General features: G+C 44.0%; 2 protein-coding genes across 2 annotated transcripts in view; both read left to right on the top strand.

Moving 5' to 3' along the window:
• IQGAP1 (IQ motif containing GTPase activating protein 1) overlaps positions 1 to 13,806 on the top strand; it is a 113,568-nt gene extending 99,762 nt beyond the window's left edge. Inside the window, exons 37-38 of the mRNA XM_020994730.2 lie at positions 6,674 to 6,782; positions 11,266 to 13,806. Coding sequence (XP_020850389.1) covers positions 6,674 to 6,782; positions 11,266 to 11,379 — 223 coding nt within the window. The 3' untranslated portion in view covers positions 11,380 to 13,806. The remainder of the gene's footprint in view (positions 1 to 6,673; positions 6,783 to 11,265) is intronic.
• Positions 13,807 to 16,789: 2,983 nt separating this feature from the next.
• CRTC3 (CREB regulated transcription coactivator 3) overlaps positions 16,790 to 25,688 on the top strand; it is a 75,815-nt gene continuing 66,916 nt past the window's right edge. The window contains exon 1 of the mRNA XM_020994586.2: positions 16,790 to 17,162. Within this exon, the coding sequence (XP_020850245.1) occupies positions 17,031 to 17,162 (132 nt within the window). The 5' untranslated portion in view covers positions 16,790 to 17,030. The remainder of the gene's footprint in view (positions 17,163 to 25,688) is intronic.

Here is a 25,688-nt window from a genome sequence, read left to right as displayed (position 1 = left end):
ACCTTAGACTAAGAACCTGTAGCTTATTTCATATATTTTCTTCTTTGGCAAGAGCTTATCTAGCCTCCATCTTTAGAGATGGGGCTCTTTTGTCTGTGCTGCCTCTCTCTTACCTGGGATTTCTCATCGTCATTTACTGAACACCTCTTGTGTACTAAGGCTCTGTCCTGGTTTCCCCTAGGACTTCTCCTGACCCATTAAAGAAGGAGTAAGTAGCCTATTACAGGGAACCACAGCAAATCAACGACCACCCCAAAGTTTAGCGTTAGCAGAGCACCTCTCCTGCAGTGTCAGACCCTCTACAAATGGGAACTCTCCTGTCCCAGATAAAAACAGGGAGGGTCCTAGGACCTGCAGAAAGGTGTGAATGCTTCTCAGAAGTACAGAGGTCTTAGTCGGTTTTAAGGCCTCGGTTCTGTGCCCTCTTTGGAGCACAGACAGCTCATTTTCTCAGTTGCAGCCCACTAACATCCTGTGAGTGACCTAACGTCATCTCTTTACCATTCTCTTTTTTTGTGTGTGTATTTTTTTTTCCTTTTTAGGCAGTTAGGGTTAAGTGACTTGCCCAGGGTCACACAGCTAGTTAAGTGTCAAGTGTTTGGTCTGAGACCGGATTTGAACTCAGGTTCTCCTGACTTCAGGGCCAGTGCTCTATCCATTATGCCACCTAGCTGCCCCTAAGCAAGAGAGCTCCTTCCCTGAAGGAGCTTACCTTTTTTTTTTTTTAGGCAGTTGGGGTTAAGTAACTTGCCCAGGGTCACACAGCTATTAAGTGTCAAATGTTTGGTCTGAGGCTGGATTTGAACTCAGGTCCTTCTGACTTCAGGGCCAGCGCTCTATCCGCTGCACCACCTAGCTGCCCCTCTTTACCATTCTTAGAGAATCATGGGCAGCTTGGAGGGACTAACTTCCCTGGGACGTATTTCATCAGGAAATTTTGTAAAATTAATAAATAACATCATTATAGTGAGAAAGTGGGAGCTATGGGGTGTGGCCTACATATTCTCCTTAGAGCTATCCTCTGCTGTCATCTCTCTACTTTGTCCTTGCCTCCCCACTCAAAGTGCCATGGCTAGCCACATGGCTGTTTTCAGGGATTATCAATGCAACCAGGAAATAACAATCTTTTGTCCTAAAAATGTAGGATTTAGGTAGCACAGCCTACTGTACTTAAGTTACTCAAGTCCTACCAATGGCCAGTCTACCATCAGACTTTGTTGTTGTTCACTCATTTTTCAGTTGTGTCCAACTCTTCATGATCCCGTTTGGGCTTTTCTTGGCAAAGATACTGCAGTAGTTTGCTATTTCCTTCTCCAATTCATTTTACAGATGAGGAAACTGAGGCACACAGGGTGAAGTGACTTGCCCAGGGTGACACAGCTAGTAAGTGTCTGAGGCTAGATTTGAACTCAGGAAGATGAGTGTTCCTGACTTCAGGCCTGGTGCTCTATCCACTGCATCACCTAGCTGCCCACCCTCAAACTGAGGAATAACAAATTGAGATTTTGGCACTCTCTAGAAAAAATACTTTTTACTGTTTGGCTTTTATTGAATGCTAGGCTTGTCCTGAGCTCCAAGGATGTGATAAAAGTATAAGATGCTCTTTCTACCAATCAATAGGTGACATTCTGATTGGGAAGAGAGCACATATACATGAAGTAATTAGTGAACAAGGAATTTTAGGTTGTATACATATACATATAAATATAGATAGGTTTATAGACACACATACATGTATATGTATGTATATATATGGAGATATGTGTATATGTGTGTGTGTATATATATATACACGTGTATATATATACACATGATATATGCATGCATACGTGTGTGTGTGTGTCTTGAAATGATAGGTGATATAGTACAGATTGGGAGTCTAAGAAAGTGCTCAATGTGCATTACAGATAATAAATGCAAGAAGAATTAAAGAAGGCATATGTACGTTAGTTGTAAGTCAGATAAAGGAGTTGAGACTTGTGGCTGAGAGCAGGAGAACCGTTGTAAATTCTTAAGGGTGATGACCTTCTGAAATGATGTGAAGATGTTCAGGTATCACCCAGAATTGACTGGGAATTGTGTGTCAGATTTATACAATACTCTGATGTCTTGGAATATAGAGTATTGATTTAAGGAAGGAAAAGAGAAATGAAATCTCTAATGTTTGTATCTCTGTAGTCTTCTCCCATGTGTTGGTGGTAATTATTTTGGGGGGAAGGAGGAAAGGGAACAAACATTTATTAGGCACCTACTGTGTGCCAGGCCACTTTACAAATATTGCCTCATTTGTTCCTCATAATAACCCTGGGATGTAGGTGCTGTTATTTTCTCCATTTTACATTGTGGAAACTGAAGGAGATAGAAGTTAAGTGACTTGCCCAAGGTCGCATAGGTACTAACTGTCGGAGGCTGGATTTGAACTCCAGGCCCAGCACTCTATCTACTGGATCACCTGCCTGCCTGTTTGAAGGACATGCAGCTTATGGTCCTGGTTTGTATGTTTTTTGGACAAATCTTTTCCTTAGTCACAAAGGAGGATGTTTAACTTTCAGATCTTCTCGTCCCAGGACTGTGTTAAGCACTTTCCTTTCTTTTCCTTTAGGATTTGGGCTGTGGCCATTTTCCCTCACTTACCCTGGCCTGTGGGCAGTGTTTATTGCATTCATTTAATTTTTACCTGCCTTGAGTTCTTCACTGTGCTTTGTGAAAAGGTTCCTGAAGGGCCACTCCAGCTGGCACATGATGAAAGTTATCTTTTATGATCATGATTCTGGCTAAACTCCCTTCAAGCAGGTGTTTGAAGGGGAGGCAGCCTTAGGCACCTCATGGATTTCTGTGGTTATTTAGAGCCATTTAGAACAAGCTTCAGTTCTGGGCACTTTAAAGATGTGGGCCAACCACACTGAAAAACTGATTTTCTGATTGTCTTTTTTTAAAAATCAAGGGCTTTGATTTCATCAGCATAGGGAACTTTCTGGTGACAAAATTTGTTCCCCATCTTACAGTGTTAGCAGGCTGGCTAGGACTTTAGAGGTGACGTGATCTGCCCAGAGTAGTGCTGGGAGAGTGACTTCTGCCTGGGTCACACACCGTACCACCTGCTTGACCAGTACTGGTTATTCTTCTGTTAGGACCGCCATCCCTTGAGCTGTGATTTTTAAAAACAACTCCATTGGTGAAATAAATAGGGTAGGAATTGTTACTTGGATTTTGGTCCTAGGAGGGAGTACTAACTTGTACTGTCTTACACACACAGACATACAGTCACACAGACTCTCTGTCTCTCTGTCTGTCTCTCTCTCTCATATGATCTTCTCTCACCATAGAGTTTCCTCTTCAAAGTCCAGTGGGGCAGATCACCCATTTAGTGACATTTGATGCATTTTGCTTTCAAAGAAAAGCTATCTGATGACACTTTTTCCTTGAGTATGCAAAGATCATATGTCACACCCCACCCAGCTGGTTCTGTTAGCTAGATTCTGATTTCTATGCTATTTAGGAAGTTGTAGGCTGACCTCTTACAAGACTGGCACTAGAGGGCACCAGGGTATATGGTGGGGCACACACATAAAAGCTTAGCTTTCTGAAAATCAGGCAGGTAAGAAGGAAGACCTGTTTGTGACACCTCATATTTTCAAAGAAAGATAATTACAGGGAAGCAATTCATTTCTTTTAAGGATTTTTTCTCCTACTGATTCTCTTCTCACACACATATTTTATAAGTTCACCTAACTGTGATTAGAGTAAGAATGGATAATAGGAACACCTTCAATACATTCTAGATAATCTGTTTTGGATTGTATAAACTAGTTTTGGATTGGATACACAGTCTCACTGTGGTAGGTGTCCTTGCTTATAAATTTGTAATAACAATAATAACTTCATATTGTGCTTTGAAGTCTGTAAAATGCTTTATATACATTAATGCTTATTTGAGAGCCAGAGATGGAATTTGAACCTCGATCTTCCTGACTCCCAAGTCTAGGACCCTAGAATCTGTTGCAGCCCTCTGGGAATGAGTTATTCTGGATAGATAATTTTTCCAAGTAATCAAGAATTTACTATTTTTGATTATTGGAACTTAATATGTTTGAAGTAGAAATCTTTCCCAAATCTATGACACACTTCGGTGCCTTAATCAAAGGCTACTGAATGTAATTTGACCACTTATTGATGATTCAGGTGTACGAATATATTGACTATTTTGCTGTGCTGTAGTGGGGGTCCTTTCTTTCTCCATCTTTGTCTCCTTCCTCTTCTTCCTTCTCATCTTTTCCATATACACACACACACTCACACACGCGCGCGCGCACACACACACACACACACACACACACACACACACATCCCATAATATAGTTTTATAATAAATAACTGTAAGACTTTTGTGGTGTCTTTAAGTCAGCATTTATTAAGCACCTATTATCTGTAAGACACTAGGGATACCAAGGTAAAATGGTAATAGTCTCAGCACTTGAGGAGTGCTCATGGTAGGAGGGGAGTAGCATGTACACAGATGTACCCAGGGTGAGGGAGAAGAGAGAGAGGGGAGGATGACAGCAAGGGAGAGATCCAGCCAACATACTTTAAGAGATTCCAGGAGAGGGAAAACATTTCTTGCTTGGGGGTATGGGAGGAGTGGTCAAGAAAATCTTAGTAGAAGAAGTAACTCCTAAACCAAGCCTCGAAGGAAGAAAAGAAAGTATTCTGAAAGGTGGAGATGAAAAGGGTGTTGATAGTAGACACGGAGATAGCCTACACAAATGTATAGAGGCAGAAGATGTCGTATTGGATCAGCTCATAATCTTATCTGACTGGAGTTGAGTTCAAAAGAGGAATAATGTGGGAAAAAAGGTAGATTAAAGCCAGATGGTGGTGGGTTTTTGATGCGAGTTTATAATCTATCCTAGAAGCAGTAGGGTGCCACTGAATATTTTTGAGAAGGAGAATGACTCTCAAGAAGGAGTTTGACCACCCATGCTTTTAAGACAACTACTTTGGCAGTTGAATGTAGGATGAATGTGGGGGAGGGATCTCCTGAGGAGAGACTAGAGACAAGGAAATGAAGGCCTAAACCTATATGGTAGCCTTGTAAGTGGAGAGGAGACAGATGCAAAAGATGTGGTAGAGATGGAACCAAGCAGAGTTGGCACTGATTGGATATGGGGGGAGTTGGGCATGGTAAAGAGGAACTGGATTGAGGGTGACCCAAAATTATGAACTGGAGAGACCACAAGGATAGCGGCACTTTCAACAGATAGAGGGAAACTTGACGTGGGCTTAGAGGAGAAAGTGATGACTGCCATCTTGCATATGGTGAGTTTGAAGTAGCAGCCATGGATGTAGTAGGCATCTGGAAATGTGGAGACAGTTCAGAAGAGAGATTTGGACTAACATATATAGATTTACTGCATGTCTATTAAGTATGGTCATCAGAGCCGATGGTGAGATCTATCAAGGGAGAGAGTAGAGGGAGAATAGAGCAGTGTTTGTCTGTCAGTCCCCATACTACATGGTTCTGGAATGTCATCTTTTTTTCAGTAGTTTTAGCACATGGTAAATTCTAGTTGACTCTGTGTATATATGTTTGCATATATGTGTGTGTGTGTGTGTGTGTGTGTGTGTGTGTGTATGTACACATCTGTATTTATGTATACATATGTATGTGTGTGTGTGTGTGCATAAATAATATTTCTGTCTCATCTCTTGTTGCCAGTGTGCCTACCTCAGCAGTCACTCCCTTTTCTTTCTGATTGACTATTTACAGTATGTTGCAGGCTTGGGAACTAGATATCTAGCACTCTTAGAATTGTGTATTAAGGTCCGAGTGAGGACCTAGAGTGCCAGTGACCTATTCAGGACAGTGCACTTACCGTTGGAAGGGAGTTGAGGTGTGAGTCCAGTGCATGCGCTTGAATGCATTGACCGTCATGGCATCTGTTTGGATCCAAGGGCCTTTGGACATTCTGTTTGGTTCTCAGCCATGTCACAAAAAGGAGAGGTTGTTGAGTACTTGGTTTCCACATAGAGTGTCCTGGCACTACACAAACTCTGTTCTATGTAGGACCTGTCTGTGATCATCTCTGTTGTGATGTAATATCAGCCTTCCTCTTTTTCTGCAGTATTTCTTGGTATGGTAGTTGGCTTGTGGTCATGAAACTGAGACATTTTGTCTTTTAAGAATTTACCTAGTATGATGTTCAAATACTATGCTCACTCCTTTGTGCTTCTGACCAGCCAAATCTTTCTCTTGGCTCCCCTTTTTCCCCCCTTAAGTTCCCCCTCCCTTCTGCTAATTCCAACCCAACTTGTTTATTGCTGCCCTTCTTCCTTGTTGGTGCATGGTGGGGAGATACTGCTTTACTCGACAGTCTAAAGACCTCCTTTAATACTGTTGTGGCAGGGTCTTTGCTTGTTCCTGCTTGAGTAAAGCAGGGATGCTATATTGGGGGCAGCATCCCTTCTCTTTAAGTTTCAAAGCACATATTTACAGTTTCATTGGCTGAAAATAAGGTGAGAGCTGAAATAAACAATTCACTATATTTTTGCCCTCCTGCTCATGGACTTTAACCAATTTCCTCATTTCATAGCCTTCTCTCTCCCTCCCTCATCCCCCTCTTTTGCAAGACATGCAAGCTATGGTCTCTTGGTAATTTGTTGGTTTTTTAAACAGGTTCAAAAATGTGATATTTGAAATCAGCCCAACAGAGGAAGTTGGAGACTTTGAAGTGAAAGCCAAATTTATGGGGGTTCAGATGGAGACTTTCATGTTACATTATCAGGTGAGTGGTTTTTTTTTTCCATAGAGAGCCCTGCATAGAGAAGTTCACTTTAATAACAGTAGTTCACATCGATAAGAGTGCATTTTGTGGCTACAAAGCACTTTCAGGTAGAGTATTTCTTTTAGTTGTCAGCACAACTCTGAGAAGTCCTGTAAATACTATTATTTAGTTTTACAGATGAGGAAACTGAGGCACATGATGTAACCAACATCTCACAACTTGTAAGTGGCAAAGCTAGGGCTCAGAATCAGGTCTTAAGAGTGTCTTTGGAGTGGACAGTCTGTGCTCTTTTCATCATCCCACTCTTCCTCTAAAGAAACAGAAGAATAAAATTTTGAAGGCTCCTCATTGGGGAAAAAAAAGCCCTCGGGCTAGTGCTTGTGTCAGCATGGGTCCTGAGATTATACGGGGCTTTGAGAGTAGATTAGAGCCCTAAAAAGAAAGGAACTAAACCAATAATAGCTACTTAGCATTCACCTAGCGCTTTAGTGTTTGCAAGGGGCTTTATTTGGTCTTATTTGAACCCTGCCCTGCGAAGGTAGCTGCTGCTGTTGTCCCCATTTTACAGAGAAGGAAACTGATGCTGAGATGATGTGATTGCTTAGGGCCATTTGGGCATTTGATAGCCGAGATACAATCCGAACAAGGCGGGTTCCTCCGAGCTCCAGTGTAGGGTGCTGCTCACTTAGCTACCTCGGGAATAGGGCTGGCTGTGGGCTGGCCCCATGGGCTTTCCTGGCTGCTGCCTGTGGCCAAGTGTACTTTGATAAGACACAGCCTTCCGAGAAGCAGGAGGGCAGACAGTTTTGGGTTCTCATCCGGGCTCTGACCCTTCGCCTCTCGGGCTGCAGTTTCCTTTTTGTAATGGACCTCAGAGGTCTCTCTCAGTCTTGGAGCTTACATGCTTCTGTCAGTCAGCAAGCATTTGTGAGCACCGGCCTTGTGTCACACACTGGGGTAAGCAAAGGGAGGCAAAATCAGCCCTTGCCTACAAGGAGTTTACATTTTAATGCATGTGACAATATGGAAATAAATAGGCATCTATTTTCCCCTTATATTTCTAAGAGGGAAGTGTAGACTTTGAATCTGTGATTTCTTTATTACAGATAATAGAGTAATAATTGATGTTTTATATAATATTTTAAAGTTTACAAAATGCTTTATGCATGTTTTCTCATTTTGTCCTCAGAACGGTTCTGTGAGAGAGGTATTATTAAGTTTCAGTGTCCTCGTTTTACAGATGAAGAAATTAAGGCTAAGCGGTTAAGTGATTTGTCCAAGGTCACAGCTAATATATGTGGGAGGATATTACCATGTCTGAATTCTTGTCAGGTTCTTCCTGACTCTCCCAGACCAGCTCCTCCTGGTCAGGTATACAGTGCTGCCTTTTCCCTAATGTGGCTCCATCAGGAACTCTTGCTGCATTCTTTCCCTTCGCAGTTCTTATGCATTTTCTACACATTCTCCATGGCTTAGCCACTAGTGGTCCTTAAGTCTTCCTCTTGTCCGTCTGCTGTCTCTTGTTATCTTACCTGACTGGGCTGACTGTTCTAGCACTTGTCCATGTCCTCAGCAATGTCTTTTACCCTACTTCTCACACACAAATTATTTTGGGTAACATATTTTACCATGTAGCTTTCTATTGTCTTACATTATTGGTAATTTTTGTTCTTCCTAGTTGGACATGACGGGCAAGGACATCATCTGCAAGGATTGGTAGAAAGGGGGAGTGTTTAGGTCACTGATATGAGTGTCTCTCCTTACCAGTTAAGTAGTTTCCCTTAAAGTGTCTTCTGGGAAGGAGTATAAACTGATGTAGAAATATAGGAATATCTTGATAGTCATGGGAAGGAAATTGATGGGGTATGTTTCTAGATTTTAAAGCATATTTTTTTATATAGAGATATATCTGTATATATGAAAAATACAAAAATACACTTGGCATATTTATCCTGTGTGTGGGAAGAAGGTTTGATATAAATGATTGGTCTTTTAGTTGTGGTCCTGAACAGCAGTTTGTACATCTACTCTAAATGCATCAGTAGAGATCTCTGTATAAAAACCCTTCGGTGTCTAATGGGAGTAGCTCATTATCCCTAACATCTTTTTTTTTTAAATAGATTTTCACATAAGGGAGAATGAGTGACTAAAGTTTTCTCTTTTTTTCCCTAGACATTTACTTTTGATGCAAATCCTCACTATTTTCTCTGAATTGATTATACTCATAACTTATGTGGTAGAAACTTGTCACTGTCTTTGTTCGTGTTTCTGAAATATATTTGCCAGTTACCAAGCCGCCCTTTTACAACTATTTAAAACACACTGGATGCAATTTTGTAAGAGGTTCTCATGTAAAATGTGAACCTCTGAAGGAGAATCAAAGGATTTTCCTAAGATTTAGAGCGTTAAGATGGCTCAAAAATGAATGCTTTCATCTGAAAAATGAGGAAAATGAAATGCTTTGCTCAAGATCGTGCAGGAAAGGAGCTTTTTTAGAGTAGGAATTTGAACCTAGGTGCCACTTTTGCTGCACATTCATTGTTCTTACGTGCCTCATCTAATTTTATTGGGCAAGAGAGTTGGGGTAGTGCATCTCCACATCCTGTTTTGTCAAATACACACAGACAAATCTGTCCCTCTGCCATTGCCAGGAGCAGTTAAAATGTGGACCTTGCAGCAGGAGGCCTTTTTCTTCTAGCTCTGGGAATCCTGCCTTTTTGTGTTTGTTTTTTATCCTCTCAGTTCTAAGATTGGTAGCCCAGATCTTACAAATTCATTCTCACCATAAACCACACAATATGCAATATCAGACAGTCGGGATTGGGAGCCTGGCGGAGCTTGTCGAGGCCCCATTGTTGGTTCTGTTCTTTCTGCTCCCTGTTGAACATTGTGTTTTCTGTCTCAGATTGTAATCTTAATTTTATCCAGATGTTTTACAGTAGGCACCATGGGTCAGTGGAAAGAACATTTGACTTTGAATTCTAGTCCCACCATTTTACTAACTAGCTTCAGTGGGCCTCAGTTTCCTCATCTTTAAAATGAGCAGATTGATCAGTCTTTTACAGGTCATTTGTCTTGTATTGTTATAATGTTCTATTATTGAGATACTGCAGAACTACAAGTCTCTAGCCTGTCACATAAACTCCTTCAGCCTCTTTCTATGATAGAATTTCACTAAAGTGGGAGAAATATGGTACTCTCTACTAGGGGAAAAGATAGATAAATGTAACAATTAAATGTGTCTTTTGAAGAAAACATTCAAATCTGACCTCACACCAGGGGTGGGGAATCTTCAGCCTCGAGGCCACATATGGCCCTCTAGGTCCTCAAGGTGCGGCCCTTTGACAGAATCCAAACTTCACAGAGCAAATTCCCTTAAAAGGATTTGTTCTGTAAAACTTGGACTCAGTCAAAACACGTCACCCAAGGACCTAGAAGGCCACAGCTGGCATGGAGGCCGCAGGTTCCCCACCACTGCCTCAGACACTGGACACTTACTGGCTATGTAACCCTGGGCAAGTCGCTTAACCCTAGTTGTGTCAAAAAAAAAAAAAAGAAAGAAAACTTATTTGACATATGATGATATGAAAAATATAAGATATAAATTGACCAGAAAAATGCATTCACCAAAATACTCTATTTGTAAGTAGTCTTGTTATCAGTGTTTTTTTTTTTTTTGCTAGGCAGTGGGGTTAAGTGACTTGCCCAGGGTCACACAGCTAGAAAGTGTTATGTGTCTGAGGCCGGATTTGAACTCAGGTCCTCCTGAGTCCAGGGCCGGTGCTCTATCCACTGCACCACCTAGCTGCCCCTATCAGTGTTGTATTATACAATCTGATACGGAATTTATTTATGTTTGAGATGTATGCTGACCAGATGTCATATTTCCTGTTCACCTTCAACATAGTAGCTTTTACCTGAGCAGGCTGCAGCATAAACTAACAAGTGACTTCTATGTCAGAATTTATATAAGGGTTATTATTATCTTCCAAGAATTATATGAGTCAGTTGCCTTGTGAAAAATAGCAGATAACACTGCATGATTGCTATACTGTTAGGCATAAAATGTTTAAAAAAACCCAAAAAACCCAGAGGTCACCACCTCCAGAGGGTTGTATGGCTCCCCTGTGGACAAGAATTATCCAGAGTGAGATGGAATCACAGATCCACTGTGCACATGCCTTCTTTAAGATCTGTGTTTGTACCAAAAAACCAGACCAAAACAACAGCAACAAAACTAAGAGGCAGCTAGGTAGTGCAGTGGATAGAGCACCGGCCCTTCAGTCAGGAGGACCTGAGTTCAAATCTGGTTTCAGACCAGACATTTGACACTAGCTGTGTGATCCTAGGCAAGTCACTTAACCCCAATTGCCTAAAAAAACAAAAAAACCAAGAAGATTTGTGTTTGTGCTGAGTCCATATACTGCCCTCCTTTCCAATTCCAAAGATTTTCTCAACAGTCTTTATTTTCTTCTTTGAGCAGGATCTGTTACAGCTGCAATACGAAGGGGTTGCTGTCATGAAACTATTTGATAGAGCGAAAGTCAATGTCAACCTCCTGATTTTCCTGCTCAACAAGAAATTCTATGGGAAATAATTGTAGGTCAGCCACATCTGCTGAGGGCAAGAAGACCACGGGGGAAGGAGCACCATGTGATGGCCTTCTAATGTGCTTCACCCATTGAAGCCAGAGATACTCCCAATGCCAAACTGCATCTCCTCCCGTTTTGGGACCTTCTCTTGCTCCCTTCTCACAGTGAATTAATAACTCAGGCTTCTGCTCACCTTTTTGGGTTACTTCATTTTCTTCTCTGTCATTTGACACCCAAGGAAAAAGTGGAAACTCAGTCCACTAAAAACCTTTTCCCATAGGCTGTTACAGGCTCAGTGGTTACTTGGATATATTTTGAGCTTTGGGATCTTCCTTTAATTAGAAATGTGAATGGTAGGGTTCTTGTTACTTATGTAGATAGACGATATTGGCACCAATTAGAAAAAAACATAACCTTTATGGACATGAATACATGTAGCCTTGTCCATGTCAGATTACATAAGCAGAGACCAATTAATGGTTCAGATTGTAATCGTTAAGAGACTGGTTTGAAGCTAAATTGGGTCTTTTGTTCTCCAAGTAAGACATAATGCTATGGGAAATGTGTTCGCATTTGATCTTTGCCATCTTGGTTCCCTCTGTGCAGTAGCCTTTGTTCTGCCCAGGGAGAAGAGCTTCTGAGTGGAGCATACATGTAGGTCCATTTTTATGGAAGGATTCAGTTGATGAAAAATTTGTGCATTCAGGAATGGACCAAGCTCCCTGTTAGGTTACCTGCCGCCTTCTTCTGTGATGGTGCCCACCCAGGGACACAGGATTAGGCCAATTTAGGAAGGCATCCCACCCAATCCCTTAATGAATGGTTTTAGATCTAACATTAAGCATCCTAACTAGATTCATTATTTTGGTTTGTTGCTTTAAGGTGCCTTATTAACATAGATTAATCTGTCTCAGTTCTTAAGGGATTTCTTTATGGTTGCTTGCCTGCAGATGAAAATATATTTTGTGGTTTTTTTATTAATAAAATAGGGGGAATAGGGTATTTTAAAGATTTATATAATGCTTCAGAAGCCTTTAGAGTGCTATAAGAAGAGGAATTTTTAATAATAAAATAAAACTAGCTTATCTGTATATCTGAACTCTTAGAAATGTCTTATAGCCACAACACTATAAGGACTCATCTGCAGAGTTGCAGAGGGACAGCCCTGCCTTACTGTAAATTGAACCAAAACAAAAATATATTTGATCAGCACATACTGTATTCTAAGCCCTGATTCTTGTACCAGTTTCTCCTTTGTCTGTTTTTGCTGACTCCATTAGTATCTTTAACTATGAACCCTGCTTTTAAGAGGCTTTAGTCCTAAAAATTAAGCCTTGACAAAGCATGGATGGATGAGACATCTATCTGGGAATAATACATGTCATATACTTTAAAAAAAAAAAACAAGCAGCAAACATCCAGTCTTTAGGAATACTTACTAAAATCATGCCATTTTCTCCTATTGTTTTGGTTCAGCGTTCCTTAAGTATAAAACTATCTCTCGCCCAATTTAAACAACATTTTAAAGCACACATAAACCCTCCACTGAAACCATTTATATCAGCATTTTGAAATTGGTTGATGCATTTTTCCAGCGAAGCACGTTAAGAAATAGCCATTGGTAACTAGCTGTGTACCATATTCTTGTTGCAGTTGTAAATACCGGAGAATTATTTTTTAGTATGGACTCTCCTCAGTCAGTTACACAGGATTGATGACATGTATGTTACTCAATGCTTTGTACATTCTAGGACATCTAAGAGGTGGAGGATTTAGGCAAGGAAAAATTTCACCATAGAACTAGAGAAGGAATAAAGTGTAATAACTCATGGGAATTCTCCACTGCCATGACTTAGGGACTCTCTTGAATTAATTTTTTTTTTCTGTAAATGCATTTTTTTTGGAAAACAAAGTAAATTAAAGATTGCAGTAATAGCTTCAAAAACTGGGACCAAAGATCCAGTCTTTTTAAGAAAAGGATACTACTTTCCTTTGGGCCCCACCCTGAACCAGGCATTGCAGTGATGACCGAAGTCTTCAAGGGGCTATCATAGGGACACTTAGGTTTTTTGTAAAAATTACCTATTCGCTGAATATAATCTCTGATGCAAGGCATTAAGTATGAAATCTTTAGAGTTAAAGAATTTTTATGGGGATAAATTTGAAGCAATTTTTTTAATACATTAGAGAAAACGGATATATTTTCATTCTGAACATTGGAACTTTGTAGCTTTTATTACTGGTTTATTTATTAGTAATAGGATTCTTCCAGCTTCTTTCTCCCTCTTAGGCCACCTCTCCTTGCCAGCCATCATGACATTTGTTGCCAGTTTATTTACTCCCAGGAATTTGGGCTGCTTGTTCCATTTATTGGCACAAAAAAATTGTCTTTTGTATCTCTCAACGAAATAAAAGGTCATTTGTTCATGTTATTTCTCTCTGTTGCAGTTTAATCCGTTCCTGATCACTGCTACTCTGCTTACTTTGTTAAGAGTGGATTACACAATCTTTGTTGAATATGAGAATGAGTAACTGAAAAAATGCAACAACTCCATTTCCTGTAGTATTGAGAAGCAGATTGAAGCAAAAAAAGAGCTCCTAGAAATCTGCCTCAGAACTACTTCAAAATATATTTATAATTTTATATACAAAATATTTGTTGAATTGGCCTCAGTTTTTTCCCTTATAACAGAGTCTGATTCATCTTAACTGCTGAATGCTGAAAGGTTTAAATTGCACAAGCAGCTATTATGGGAGGGACAGTGGCACAGTACTGTGGATATTGTGCCAAACGTGGGAGTAAGTCTGGTGTCTGCTCTCACTAGTGGCAGAGAAATGACTACTGGCCTTTTCTTAGGGGAAAGGTAGGTAGATGACAGCAGAGGATAATGAAAAGTGGTCTGCTTCAGTGACACCCTATTGAAGAGCCTGGGCCACTCATTCTGCAGTGATCTATTTGTGTACACCTGGGATGAGAGCATAATAAAACTAGCAAAAGATAGTAAAGACCATCTGAGTAAAAGTCAGTTTGTGCTGTTGTGGGAGGGACATCTTGCACCCTTCAAAAAGGTTGGAAAGCACGACTTTGTCTAAACATTTTGGACACAACATTTTTTTAGTAAACAGTTTAGGAGTGCCTCGACCTTTGTTTTTACGAGGAAGATACTGTCCCTTTCTGAACTTTGTCCACATTTGTCAGTTATATTAGAATTTTGGACCAAAAATTTGAAATTGAGAAACTGATAATAACTCCTTTTGGTAACTGCTAACCTGTGCTCTCTGGTGAGGATTCCAGCAATCTATAAGCCTCAAACGGAGGTCTGAAATGTTAACATGGGGGCAGGTAGGTGGCAGGGTGGATAGAGCACCGGCCTTGGAGTTGTGAGACCTGATTTCAATGCAGCCTCCGACACTTGACACCTACTAGCTGTGTGACTCTGGGCAAGTCTCTTAACCCCATTGCCTAGCTCTCCCTCCCTTTCATGTTGACATGGAAAACTGAATTATTAGGGAAAGGACAGGGTAGAGAGTAATGGTGGAGAGAGTGGATACCAAAACAGCCAACTCCAAGACCGAGAAGTCTGTAAGCAACAATGTGATGCAGTCACTAAAAACTTGATTATTTAAAATAATATTCATGTAGCATTTGAACTGGCCCAGACTAGTGTTGTGTATATCCGTTGTGTATATGCTCCTGGGCTGAAATGGAAAGGAAAAACAGTTGAAGACTGGGAAGCTGAGATATCAAAGAACAGGGATAATGTAGGACTGACCCAAGGGGGAGAGAAAGCCACCTGTGCAGGGTGAAGTGGCCCTCAGTGGGGTAAGAAGGAAGGAGGGCCAGAGAAAAGGGGATAATGACTTGGGCAGCTTTTCCGGTTTGTTCACAACAGGATACAGTAGTTGGTGAGGTTTGTTTAGACTAAGATCACATCTCATGAGATAATTATAAAGTGCTTAGCGGCAGTGCCTGGCTCATAGAAAGCACTACAAAAATGTGGGCTGTTCTTAAAATTATTACGTCTGGTCACCACATGAAGAACAGTCAGGACATTGGGCACATTGGACATTGGGATCTTGGCTCTGTGTGGCTGCCTTTCAGGTTAGGACTGCTGGAGCCTCAGAAGCTAGACTCCCATTCTTAACCAGAAAGGACCTCGGGGATATGACACTTGCATTCATCAAGTTCTTCAAAGTTTGCAAAATGGTTTGCATACATTATTTCGTTATCTGATGTGATCCCACCCCCTCACTTAAGAGGGAACAGGTCCAGGGAGGTTTTGACTTGCCCCGGTTTCCTGTACAGGTCTTCATACATTCATACATACGTACATACACACGGAAACCGAGGCGGTTGGGAGATGTAATCTTTTCTGGGTTATTCTCTAATGCAAATTACATGCTTGCATATGTATGAGTGAATATATATGATTTGGGCAGGACCTGTGATTTCATTGGCTTAGGGTTCTCGCTGGGAGGAAACTCTTCCAAAGCAGATCACCTGCCGCCCAGGGGCACGGAGAAGTTGTGACTTCGTTCACGGCCACGAGTGACTAGGACTGGGCTAGGACGAGATCTTTGCAATGTGGGCTCTCTGCAGCAGGTGTGTGGGTGGTGGTGGTTCACTCTGCCCGATACTTCGTGACTCCATTTGGGGTTTTCTTGGCAGAGATACTGGAGTGGTTGGCCATTCCCTTCTCCAGCCCATTTTACAGAGGAGAAAACTGAGGCAAGCTGGGTTAAGTGACCTGTCCAGGGTCACCCAGCTAGGAAGTGTCTGAGACTGGATTTGAACTCTTGAAGTCTTCCTGGCTCCAAGCCGGGCACTCCATTACCCCGCTGCCCACGTGTGTGGGCACAGGCTTTCCGTCAGTGCGGGCTGTGCGCCCAGCCCTGCGGCTATAGTCAAAAGGCAGCCCCTGCCCTCAAGGAGCTCCCAGTCTGAGAGGGAGACCACACGCCGACAAGTATGGACGAACGAGCTGAAGCCCGAAGAAACGAAGGCCAGCTCTAGATGACGAAGCTCCCAGCTCGCGGCCCCGGGTGCCCCGCGGCGAGGCGGGGCGCGGCGGGCAGGGCCCGCCCGGAAGCGCGGCTACAACGCTGCCTCCCCGGTGGGGGCCCCAACCGGGCGGGACTGGCGGCTTCAGAGAGGCCGCACGCCGGGGGCGGGGCCTCAGGGGCGGGGCCCCGGGCTCCCTCGCTCCCTGGAGGCTGGCCCGGCCGGGGTGCCTCTGAGGCCGCGCGCCGGGGGCGGAGCCGGGGGCTGCAGGGCCGCGGGTTGCGGGGCGGGGTCCTCGGCTCTCTCCCTCGGTCGCTCCCCGGCCGGCCTGGCGCGGCTGCTTCAGAGAGGCGGCGCTCCGGGGGCGGAGCCTGGGGGCGCGGGGCGGGCCCCCGGGCGGGGTGAGGCGGGGCCCTGGGCTCCCCGGCTCGCTCCCTCCCTCCCGCGGTCGTTCCCTCCTCCTCCCTCCCTCCGTAGCTGGCTGGCCCGGCGGGCGGCTGTGGGGTCGGTCTGGGAGCGCGCCTCGGCCGCTCCTCCTGCGCCGCCGGAGTCGGGCGCACGGACCGAACGGAGCGAGGCCGGGGACCAGGCCAGCGGGGCCGAGGCCGTGCCGGGCGGCCTCGGATAGGCCCGCGCCTTCCGCCGCGGGCCGCCATGGCCGCGTCTCCCGGCTCGGGCGGCGCGAACCCGCGCAAGTTCAGCGAGAAGATCGCGCTGCACACGCAGCGTCAGGCCGAGGAGACGCGGGCCTTCGAGCAGCTCATGACGGACCTCACGCTGTCCCGGGTGAGGCGCCGCCGGGGCCGGGCGGGGGCTGGGACTGGGGCCGGGCGGGGCGGGGCCGGGCCGAGCTGGCTGCGGGGCCTCGGGTCAGGGCTGCGGCCGCGGCCGGGCGGGGCCGGCCCGGTGACAGGTCGCGGGGCCGGGCTGGGCCGCCTCCTCCCCCTCCCCCTGGCATCCCGGGCCCGGCCCGGGAGAGGCCCCCGCCCGGCGTCGTGGCCCCGGGCCAGAGGGCTGAGGCCCAGCGCCCGGGGCGGGAAGCCTGCGCGTGGCCGCCGCTGCGGGCCCGGGCTCCCTGCCACCTGTGCGTGGGACCCTCCCCTGGGCCTCAGTTTCCCCTTCTGTCAGGAGGCAGGGGGCTGGACCCGAGGACCTCCGGGGCTCCTTCCAGCCCGCGGTCCGTGGCTAGGAAACCCCTGCTTGGGCTGCCAGGCGTGTGTTAAGCGCCTGCCGAGCGTCCGGGACCCCGGGAGACAGTCCCTGCCCTGAAGGAGCGCCCAGTCCAGTGGGCGCGAGGGCGAGAGGGAGTGGGAAAGGCTTCCTGTAGAGGTGGGGTTTTAGCGGGGCCGGGAGGAGGCCCGGAGCTGGGACGACAGGGGAGCGCCCCAAGCGTGGGGGCCGCGGGCAGGGGACGGCCATGGAGTGGCTCCTGCACCGCAGGCCCGGGAGGCCTCCCGGCTCGTCCAGCTGGGGGGGGGGGGGGCGGCGGGAGGCGGGCGTACGAGGCATTGCATAACTACGGGAACAAGGCGGACTTCGGTGGTCCGATGAAACCTGGGGTTTCTTTGGTTTCCTTTTAGGGAGGATAGACAGTGACTAGTCCACGGTTACACAGCCAGGCTGTGTCAGAGGCAGGACCAGCCCTCAAGGTCATGCTGCCCCTAGGGGAGTAATAGATGGTCAGTGCCCAGAATGGCCAAGAACATGGGCCAGGAAGGTCAGGGAGGACCTCTTATAGCCGTTGAAAGTGTTTGTGGCAAGAGGTGATGAGATTTTAAAAAAACAACAATAACATAAGATAAGTTTTAGGAAAATGAGAATAGATCATTTCTGTAGCACTCTGTGGTAAAACATAACCCCGTGAGATAGTTATTGTTCAGTCACGTCCAACTCTTTGTGACCTCAGCTTGGGTTTTCTTTGCAAAGATACTGGAATGGTTTGGCATTTCCTTTGCCATTCACTTTACAGATAAGGAAACCGAGGCAGACAGGATTAAGTGGCTTGCCCAGGTTAACACAGCTGGTAAGTGTCCAAGGGCAGATTTGAACTCAGGTCTTCCTGACTCTAGGCCCAGGGCTCTGCATGGTACCACCTAGTTTCTCTAACCCTGTAAAGAGAGTAGTGCAGATATTTATCTCCATGACACTCAGGGAGCTACCATGTAGTAGAAGTAGGACTTGAATTCAGGTCTTCTGACTAAAAGTTCAGTGCTTAGTCCACTATACCACACTGCCTTCTCACAGCATATCAGTCTAGTTAAGAAATAAAGATCTCTTTGGAGCATGAAGAGCTTGAAGGGGGTGAAGTCTGTTAGGAAGCTGTTTAACAAATATTAACTGATTGTTCTGTGTAGGACACTGTTATTAGACCCTCTTGTGGGTGATGTAAAGATGAATTGGACACGGTGCCTGCTTTTTAGGAACTTGCACTGCTATAGGTGAGACAAGACGGGTACAGAACTGTAGTAAGAAGTTGTCAGGTCCCATGTTGTTAAGTTGTTTTCAGTCATGTCCAATTCTTTGTGCCCCCATTTGGGTTTTTCTTGGCAGAGATACTGGAGTGGTTTGCCATTTCCTTCTCCAATTCATTTTACAGATGAGGAAACTGAAGTAAATAGGGTCAGGTGACTTGCTGAGGGTCACACAGCTAGGAAGTGTTTAAGGTTCACTCAAGAACCCCTCAAGAAGAGAAGTCTGCAGGCCCAGCACTCTATCCATTGTGCCACCTAGCTATGTGTGTCAGGTCTCATAAGATTGTACAAAACTCTTGGGCGTTCAGAGGATGGAAGGAGCACTTTTAGTTTGGGTTCTCAGAGAAAGCTTGCTAGAGGACTGATTTTTCATTTTTTTCTTTGCACCTCTAGAACATCTTTTGCTTTTGCATTGTCTAGAACAAAGGCTGACACAATATAGTAGGTACTTAATAAATGTTTTTTGGAAAGAGCAGCAGCTAAACAGTGTGTCATAGTAGAAATAGCACTAATTGGGAGTCAGGAAACGTGTGTTCCAGCTCAATTTTATTTTATTTTATTTTTTGCTTTTTGGTGAGGCCATGGGATTAAGTGACTTGCCCAGTGTCACACAGCTATTAAGTGTCAAGTGTCTGAGGCCAGATTTGAACTCAAGTCCTCCTGACTCCAAGGCCAGAGCTCTGTCCACTGAGCCACATAGCTGCCCCTCAATTTTATTTTCATCTAATGTGAAATATGCTTATATAGCAACTTGAAATAAGTTTTGAACAAAAGCATACTTTGGAACATTTTATTGATATTACCCTGCAAATGACAGGCATATCTTCATTTAGTCAAGACTTGCAAGGTACATCCATGGTCTCTTTGCTGATAAATCTTCAGGAACAGCTCTGTCTTCTCTGTGTCTTCTAACAGTGCCAGTTAATCATCTGAAGGTTATAGCCACTTGATTGCAAAAGACTCTTTTCCAAGGTGTCAGGGTTACAGAAGGAATCAGCCGCATGCTTGATCTATGCTAGGCCAGAAACATGGTCCTGCCTCTTCTGACCTGTTCCCGAAGGGATCATTGTTTCATAGATCTAGAACTGGTGGCGCCTCAGGGATCTTTTAGTTCAACTCCATTGTTTTCCAGATGGGAAAAGGGAGACTCAGAGAGATTACATTACTTGCCCAAAGTCTTACTTACTCTCTTAGTAGCTGAGAGAAGATTCTGATTCTAACTCATACCTTTGATTTCAAGGTCAGTGCTCTTCCTATAGCATTACGTTGGCATGAGAAATTGTTTTAATGTAGTTATACCCAGGTCATAAAATAGCTAATCAATTTGGGAAGGGATGAGAAAACATTTATATTTGCAGATTTTAGCTGTGGTTTGCCCTAACCTTAGAGCTGCGGGGAACCTAAAAGAACATCTAACAAAACCTTGTGTTAAGGCAGGGAACCTAGAACCAGAAAGATTAGGTGAACAGCCCAGCATCACGGAATCACTAAGGGACAAAGCCAGAATTCTAGTTCTGATTTTACCACTAATGAGTTATGTGACTCAGCTACTTCACCTGTCAAATGACAGAAGTGTAATTAGATTGTTTTCAAGACCCTTCCGGGTCAAAAATTCTATAGTAATCCTATTCAGCAAATTAATAAACAGTTATTAAGCACTGTGCCAGGCACAAGAAACAAAAGACAGTCTCTGTCCTCTAGTAGCTGACGGTCTAGTGGATATTTTGCTAAAGAGGAGGGCATAATGGTAGATTAGATTGGAAAAATAAGTTGGGACTGGTTTGTGGAGAACCAAGCTAATGAGCTTTTGCTTTTTTAAAAGTTCATTTCTGAGATGGTGATGGCCTAGGTTAGTGTGATGACAGTGCAGATAGAGAGGAACAGATGAATGGGACAGATTTCAAGGAAGAAGCAATAGGACTTGGTGACTGACGCATATAAGGCATGAGGAGGAGAAAGACACAAAGACAACTTGGAGGTTTGGAATATCTGGGGGAAATAGATGAAGTAGGTCAAGTGGAGAGGGTGGTGCAGTAGGAGACAATGAGTTCAGTCTTGGATATATTGATTTGAGGTGACAGGGAGATAGACAAGTTGCAATGTTTGGTAGGCAATTGGAGATAACTAGGCAAGACTTGAAAGTCAACAACATAGATATGATAGCTTCTAGCTAAACAGTTATCTAAAGGAATAATTTTCTTTTTAGGAAAGAATGTAGGGAAGAACAAGGGACCAAAGATTTGCATCTTGGGCAGTTCCCATCCTTAGGGAAAACAGGAAAAAGAGGAGCCAGAGGATCCAGAAAAAGCAGTTAGGGAGGTAGGAAAAGACACATTCAGTGATCAAACATTAAGCAGTTTCCCAGGCCCCAGCTCTGTGCTAGGTCTGGGCACAAACACAAGAGTGAGACAATGCCTGACTTTGAGGAGCTTACAGTTCGGAGTTTGGGGAAGAGAAGGACATTTGCATACATATGCAAAATAGAGACGAGGGAATTTTGGTGGTGCAGGAAGCACTAGCAGTTGAAGGGATCAGGAAAGGCTTCTTATAGAACAGGGATTTTTAACCTGAGGTCAGTGAACTTTTTTTTTAGTGTTTTCAGAACTGTATTTCATTATAATTGATTTCCTTTGTAATCCTCTATATTTTCTTTTATACATTTAAAAACATTATTCTGAGAGGAGTCTGTAGGCTTCACCAGACCACCAGAGGGTTCCATGATAAAAACCATTTACAGACCCTTGATGTAGAAGGTGGTACTGGAACTGAGTCTTAAAGGAAATTAGAAATTCTAAGTAGTAAGGAGGGAGTCCACTTCAGGCATTAGAGACAGCCAGTGCCAAAGCACAGTATTGGAGATTTCAGCGGAATGCCTAAGGAGCAGTGAGAAGGCCAGTTTGTGCATGAAAGGTCCAGATATTTAGGAAGAAGGGCTTTAAATGCTAAACACAGGAGTTTCTCTTTGATTTTAGGGCTACTAGAGAGCCATTGGAGTTTGAGTAGGAAGGCAATGTGTAATTACACTGGCTTTGCTTTGGCCGTGGAGTAGGGAGAGACTTGAGGCGGGAGACCAAAGAGGAGGCTATTGAGATAGTCCAGGAGAGAGATTACAAGGGCCTGATGTAGCATGGATAGCATGTACATTGACAGAAAGGGACAAATGCAAGGGATTTTGTGGAGGTAAAAGTGACAAGATTTAGTAAAAGTAACTGATTGGATATGTGGGATGAATAAGAGTGAGGTATTGAGGACTGACACCAAAGCTATGAACCTCTCTTTTGTCCTTACACTCTCTTGGTGAACCCATCAACTTCCATGGAATTAACTATCATTTCTATGCAAATAATTTCCAAGTTGACCTACCCTGCTCTTATCTCTGTCCCAAGCTTCCGTCTTACATCTCCTGCTGCCTGCTGGACATTTCTACCTGGTTATTCCCTGTCAACATGTCTATATAGAATTTGTCTTTCCCCTCTTCCTGACTTCCCTTTTGAGAGAACCACCTTTTTCTGGTCACCTAGGCTTGCAGCCTAAGAGTTGTCCTCAGCCTTCACCCCTTACTCATTGCCTCTATCCAGTCAGTTTCCAAGTCTTCTTCATTCCATTTTCTCATTGACTTCTCTGTCCACCTCCTTTTCTGTACTCTTACAGCTACCTTCCTGAATGTGAAGCTTCATAAAGCTTGTGGACTTGACTCATCACCTTTCACCTAGACTATTATAGTAATCTTGCATCCAGTTTCTCTCCTCTTCAGTCCATCTTCCAGTTGGATGGTTTACCTTTTCCTTAGCTTCCACAACTCAGTAGCCAGATTGCTATAAAGCACAGGGTGATGCCATTCCCTTAGTCGATAATGCTTCACTGTGTCTTGGATAAGATATAAACTTCTCCATCTTTTGAAGCCCTTCACAGTCTAGTTTCAGCTTGTCTTTCCAGGCTTCTTACACACAACTTCTTGGGGGCAGCTAGGTGGTGCAGTGGATAGAGCTCTGGTTCTGGAGCCAGGAAGACCTGAGTTCAAAGGCAGCCTCACACACTTACTAGCTGTGTGGCCCTGGGCAGGTCACTTAACTATGTCTCAGTTTCCTCATCTATAAAATGAGCTAGAGAAGGAAATGGTGAACCGCTTTAGTATTTCTGCCAAGAAAACTCCAAAAGGGATCACAAAGAGTCGGAGACGACTGAAATGACTGAACGACAACAAAATGTATAACCTCTCCCTCGGATGCCACAGCCAAATGTGCCTGCTTGCTGTTTCCTACATGAAACAGTGAATCTCCTGTCTGTTTTGACCCAGGCCATCCCCTAGGCTTGGCACGCGTTCTCCCTCCCCCTCTCCTGCACCTCATGGTTCATAGCTCCCTACAGGGCTCAGCCATATTCTTCAAGAGACCTTTCTTGACTCTCGCACTGACTTGTGTTCTCCTTTCTCTCTCCAAGTCACTTTACTTTGTATATGTCTTGTGCTTTTTTGTCTGTGAACATGTTGTATCCTCCAAGTAGAATGTAAGCACTTTGAGGGTAGAGACTGTCTCACATTTGTATCCTTAAAGCTTAGCCGTGGCTAAGAAGGCACTTTGTAAATGCTGTTGATTGTTAGCTGATCGAGCCATTGCTGCTCACCCTTTGCTAATGCCACCCAACAGCTTTTTTTTTTTTAAAGACTTAATAGTATAGACACTGAGAGGAAGACGAATGTAAATAGATGTGGGGGAGAAGTAAACAAGATTGAAAATCTGGTTTGGGTTAGGGTTAGACCAAATCTCTCTGTCCCCTGTCCTCACAAAGAAAACCTTGGATCTGTTGAATTATGAAAACTAAGGTGAGGGGTGAACAATGTTTATCAGCTGTCAGAACACAAATTCATTCTTTTAGAGACCAGATGGGACAGGTCAGGACTGCTTTAGAGTTTGCAGAAGTGAGTGTGTCATCTGCTAAAAAATGGAATCAAGAAGTGCTTGCCTACAGGAGTGCCTAACCACAGAAACGCTGAGAATACAGGCAGGCGTTTTCCAAAAGTAGAGTCACTGATCGAAAAGCAGAGAAGAGGCTCGCCGGAAACCTGAAGGTTGTAATCATTGTAGTAGATCTAAAGTGAAGACGAGGGCTTTGAATTTTGAGACATTTTCCACAGTGAAAATCCACACCTTCAAATATACATAGGCCACAGATCCCTGTCGCTCTCCTCCCCTTTCCATATTAGTTGAACTAATCAACAAGATGATCAAGAGTCTTCTGTTCTAGAAAATTACCAGAGGTGTCTCACTGGGGACAGGGAAAAGTGTGGTCAGTGTACTGGCTCTGCCATTTTTCTCCTTGTCCTGACTTTTATGAGTGTTGCCGAGGGTCTCTTATCTCTCCTCACTCTGCCCTTCTGTGATAGGCACGGCCAGTTGTTCCTACCAGGAGGGCGACTGAGGGAGAAACCCTGGTTCCCATGTTGTCTTGAGTGCCTCAGGCCTTAAAGTGGAGACTCTTGTCAAAGGGGTGGTCTAAGAACATTTGGAAAGGAAGGCAGCAGCCACTAAGAGCTAGTATTGGTTCATCAAGAGCAGCTCATGCCAGACTAACCCATTTCCTTTTCTTTCTGATTTATTAGACTAGTGGATTGGAGGAATGCTATGGACATGATTTACTCCTAGGTTTCAGCAAAGCTTTTGAGAAAGTCTCATTTTATCTTTGTGGACAAAAATGGAGAGATGTAGGCTAGGTAATAGTATAGCTGGGTGGATTTGGAACAGATCAAATGACCAGATCCAAAGCAGAGCTGTTCTGCGTGAAAGTAGTCCTTGAATAGTGTGCTTCAGAGCTTGGTTGTCGGCCCTGTGCTGTTTTTAATCAGTTTTCAGTGAAATGATAACATTTTTATCAGTGATCTGGGTGAAAGCATGAATGACAAACATCAAACTGGAGATGACAGAAGACTGGGAGGAATAATCCTAAATGGTAAATACCAGTTAGGGTCTAAAAAGATCTCATTGGGTTGTATTTATGAAATGAGATTTGTTGGAGACAGATATAAAGTGCTGCCCTTGGGTTCAGATAAACAGCTGTACGAGTATAAGGTAGGGGAGGGGTGAACACCAGTTCAGAGTGCTAGAACTACATTTGAAGGACCTTGCTTTGCTACTTGGTCAAGTCATATAACTTCTCTAGGCATCACTTTATTTGTCAGTAAAATTAGGCATTTGAATTAGATGACCTCCAAGGACCTCTCTTATTCTAGAATCTGGTTTCCCAGGTGAAAAAAGATCTAGAGGCAACTAGATGCTAGAGTGGATAGAGCATTGGACTTGAAATCAGGAAGTCCTGAGTTGACATCCTGCTCCAGATATTTGGAGCAGATACACTGTATGGCCTTGAGTGAGTTACTGTAACATCCTTTGTAATCCTCAGGTTCCTTATCTTTAAAATGGGAATAATAATATCACCTAACCTCTCCCCCAGGGTTATTTTGAAAATCAAGAGAAGTAGCATCGATAATGTACTTCCCAAACATGAAAGCGCTCTATAAATGCTGGCTATCATTATTAGCCTCAGTATGAGTAAAGAGGTGACGAGGCAGCCAGTCTAGCCAGCACAACCTCAGGCAGGGCTAAGGGAGCCATAGTGTCCAAACTGAGGGAAGTGGTAGCTCTGCTGTTCTCTGCCCTGAGCAGAACACTTCAGAAGCACAGGGTTCGGTTTAAAAGACCTCACTTTGAGTAGGTGGGCCATATTCAAAGGAGAACAACCAAGATGGGGAAGGAGCTCGAAACCATGCCACATGAGGATTGACCAAAGAGGGTATTTACCCTGGAGAAGACTTGAATCCAGATAACTGTCTTCAGGTATTGGAAGG

Source organism: Phascolarctos cinereus, unplaced genomic scaffold (genome assembly GCF_003287225.1).
Source record: "Phascolarctos cinereus isolate Bilbo 61053 unplaced genomic scaffold, phaCin_HiC Scaffold_3;HRSCAF=262, whole genome shotgun sequence".
NCBI lineage: Eukaryota > Metazoa > Chordata > Mammalia > Diprotodontia > Phascolarctidae > Phascolarctos > Phascolarctos cinereus.
The sequence above is the reverse complement of the archived record's forward strand: the minus strand, read 5'-3'. Positions and strand labels throughout refer to the sequence as shown.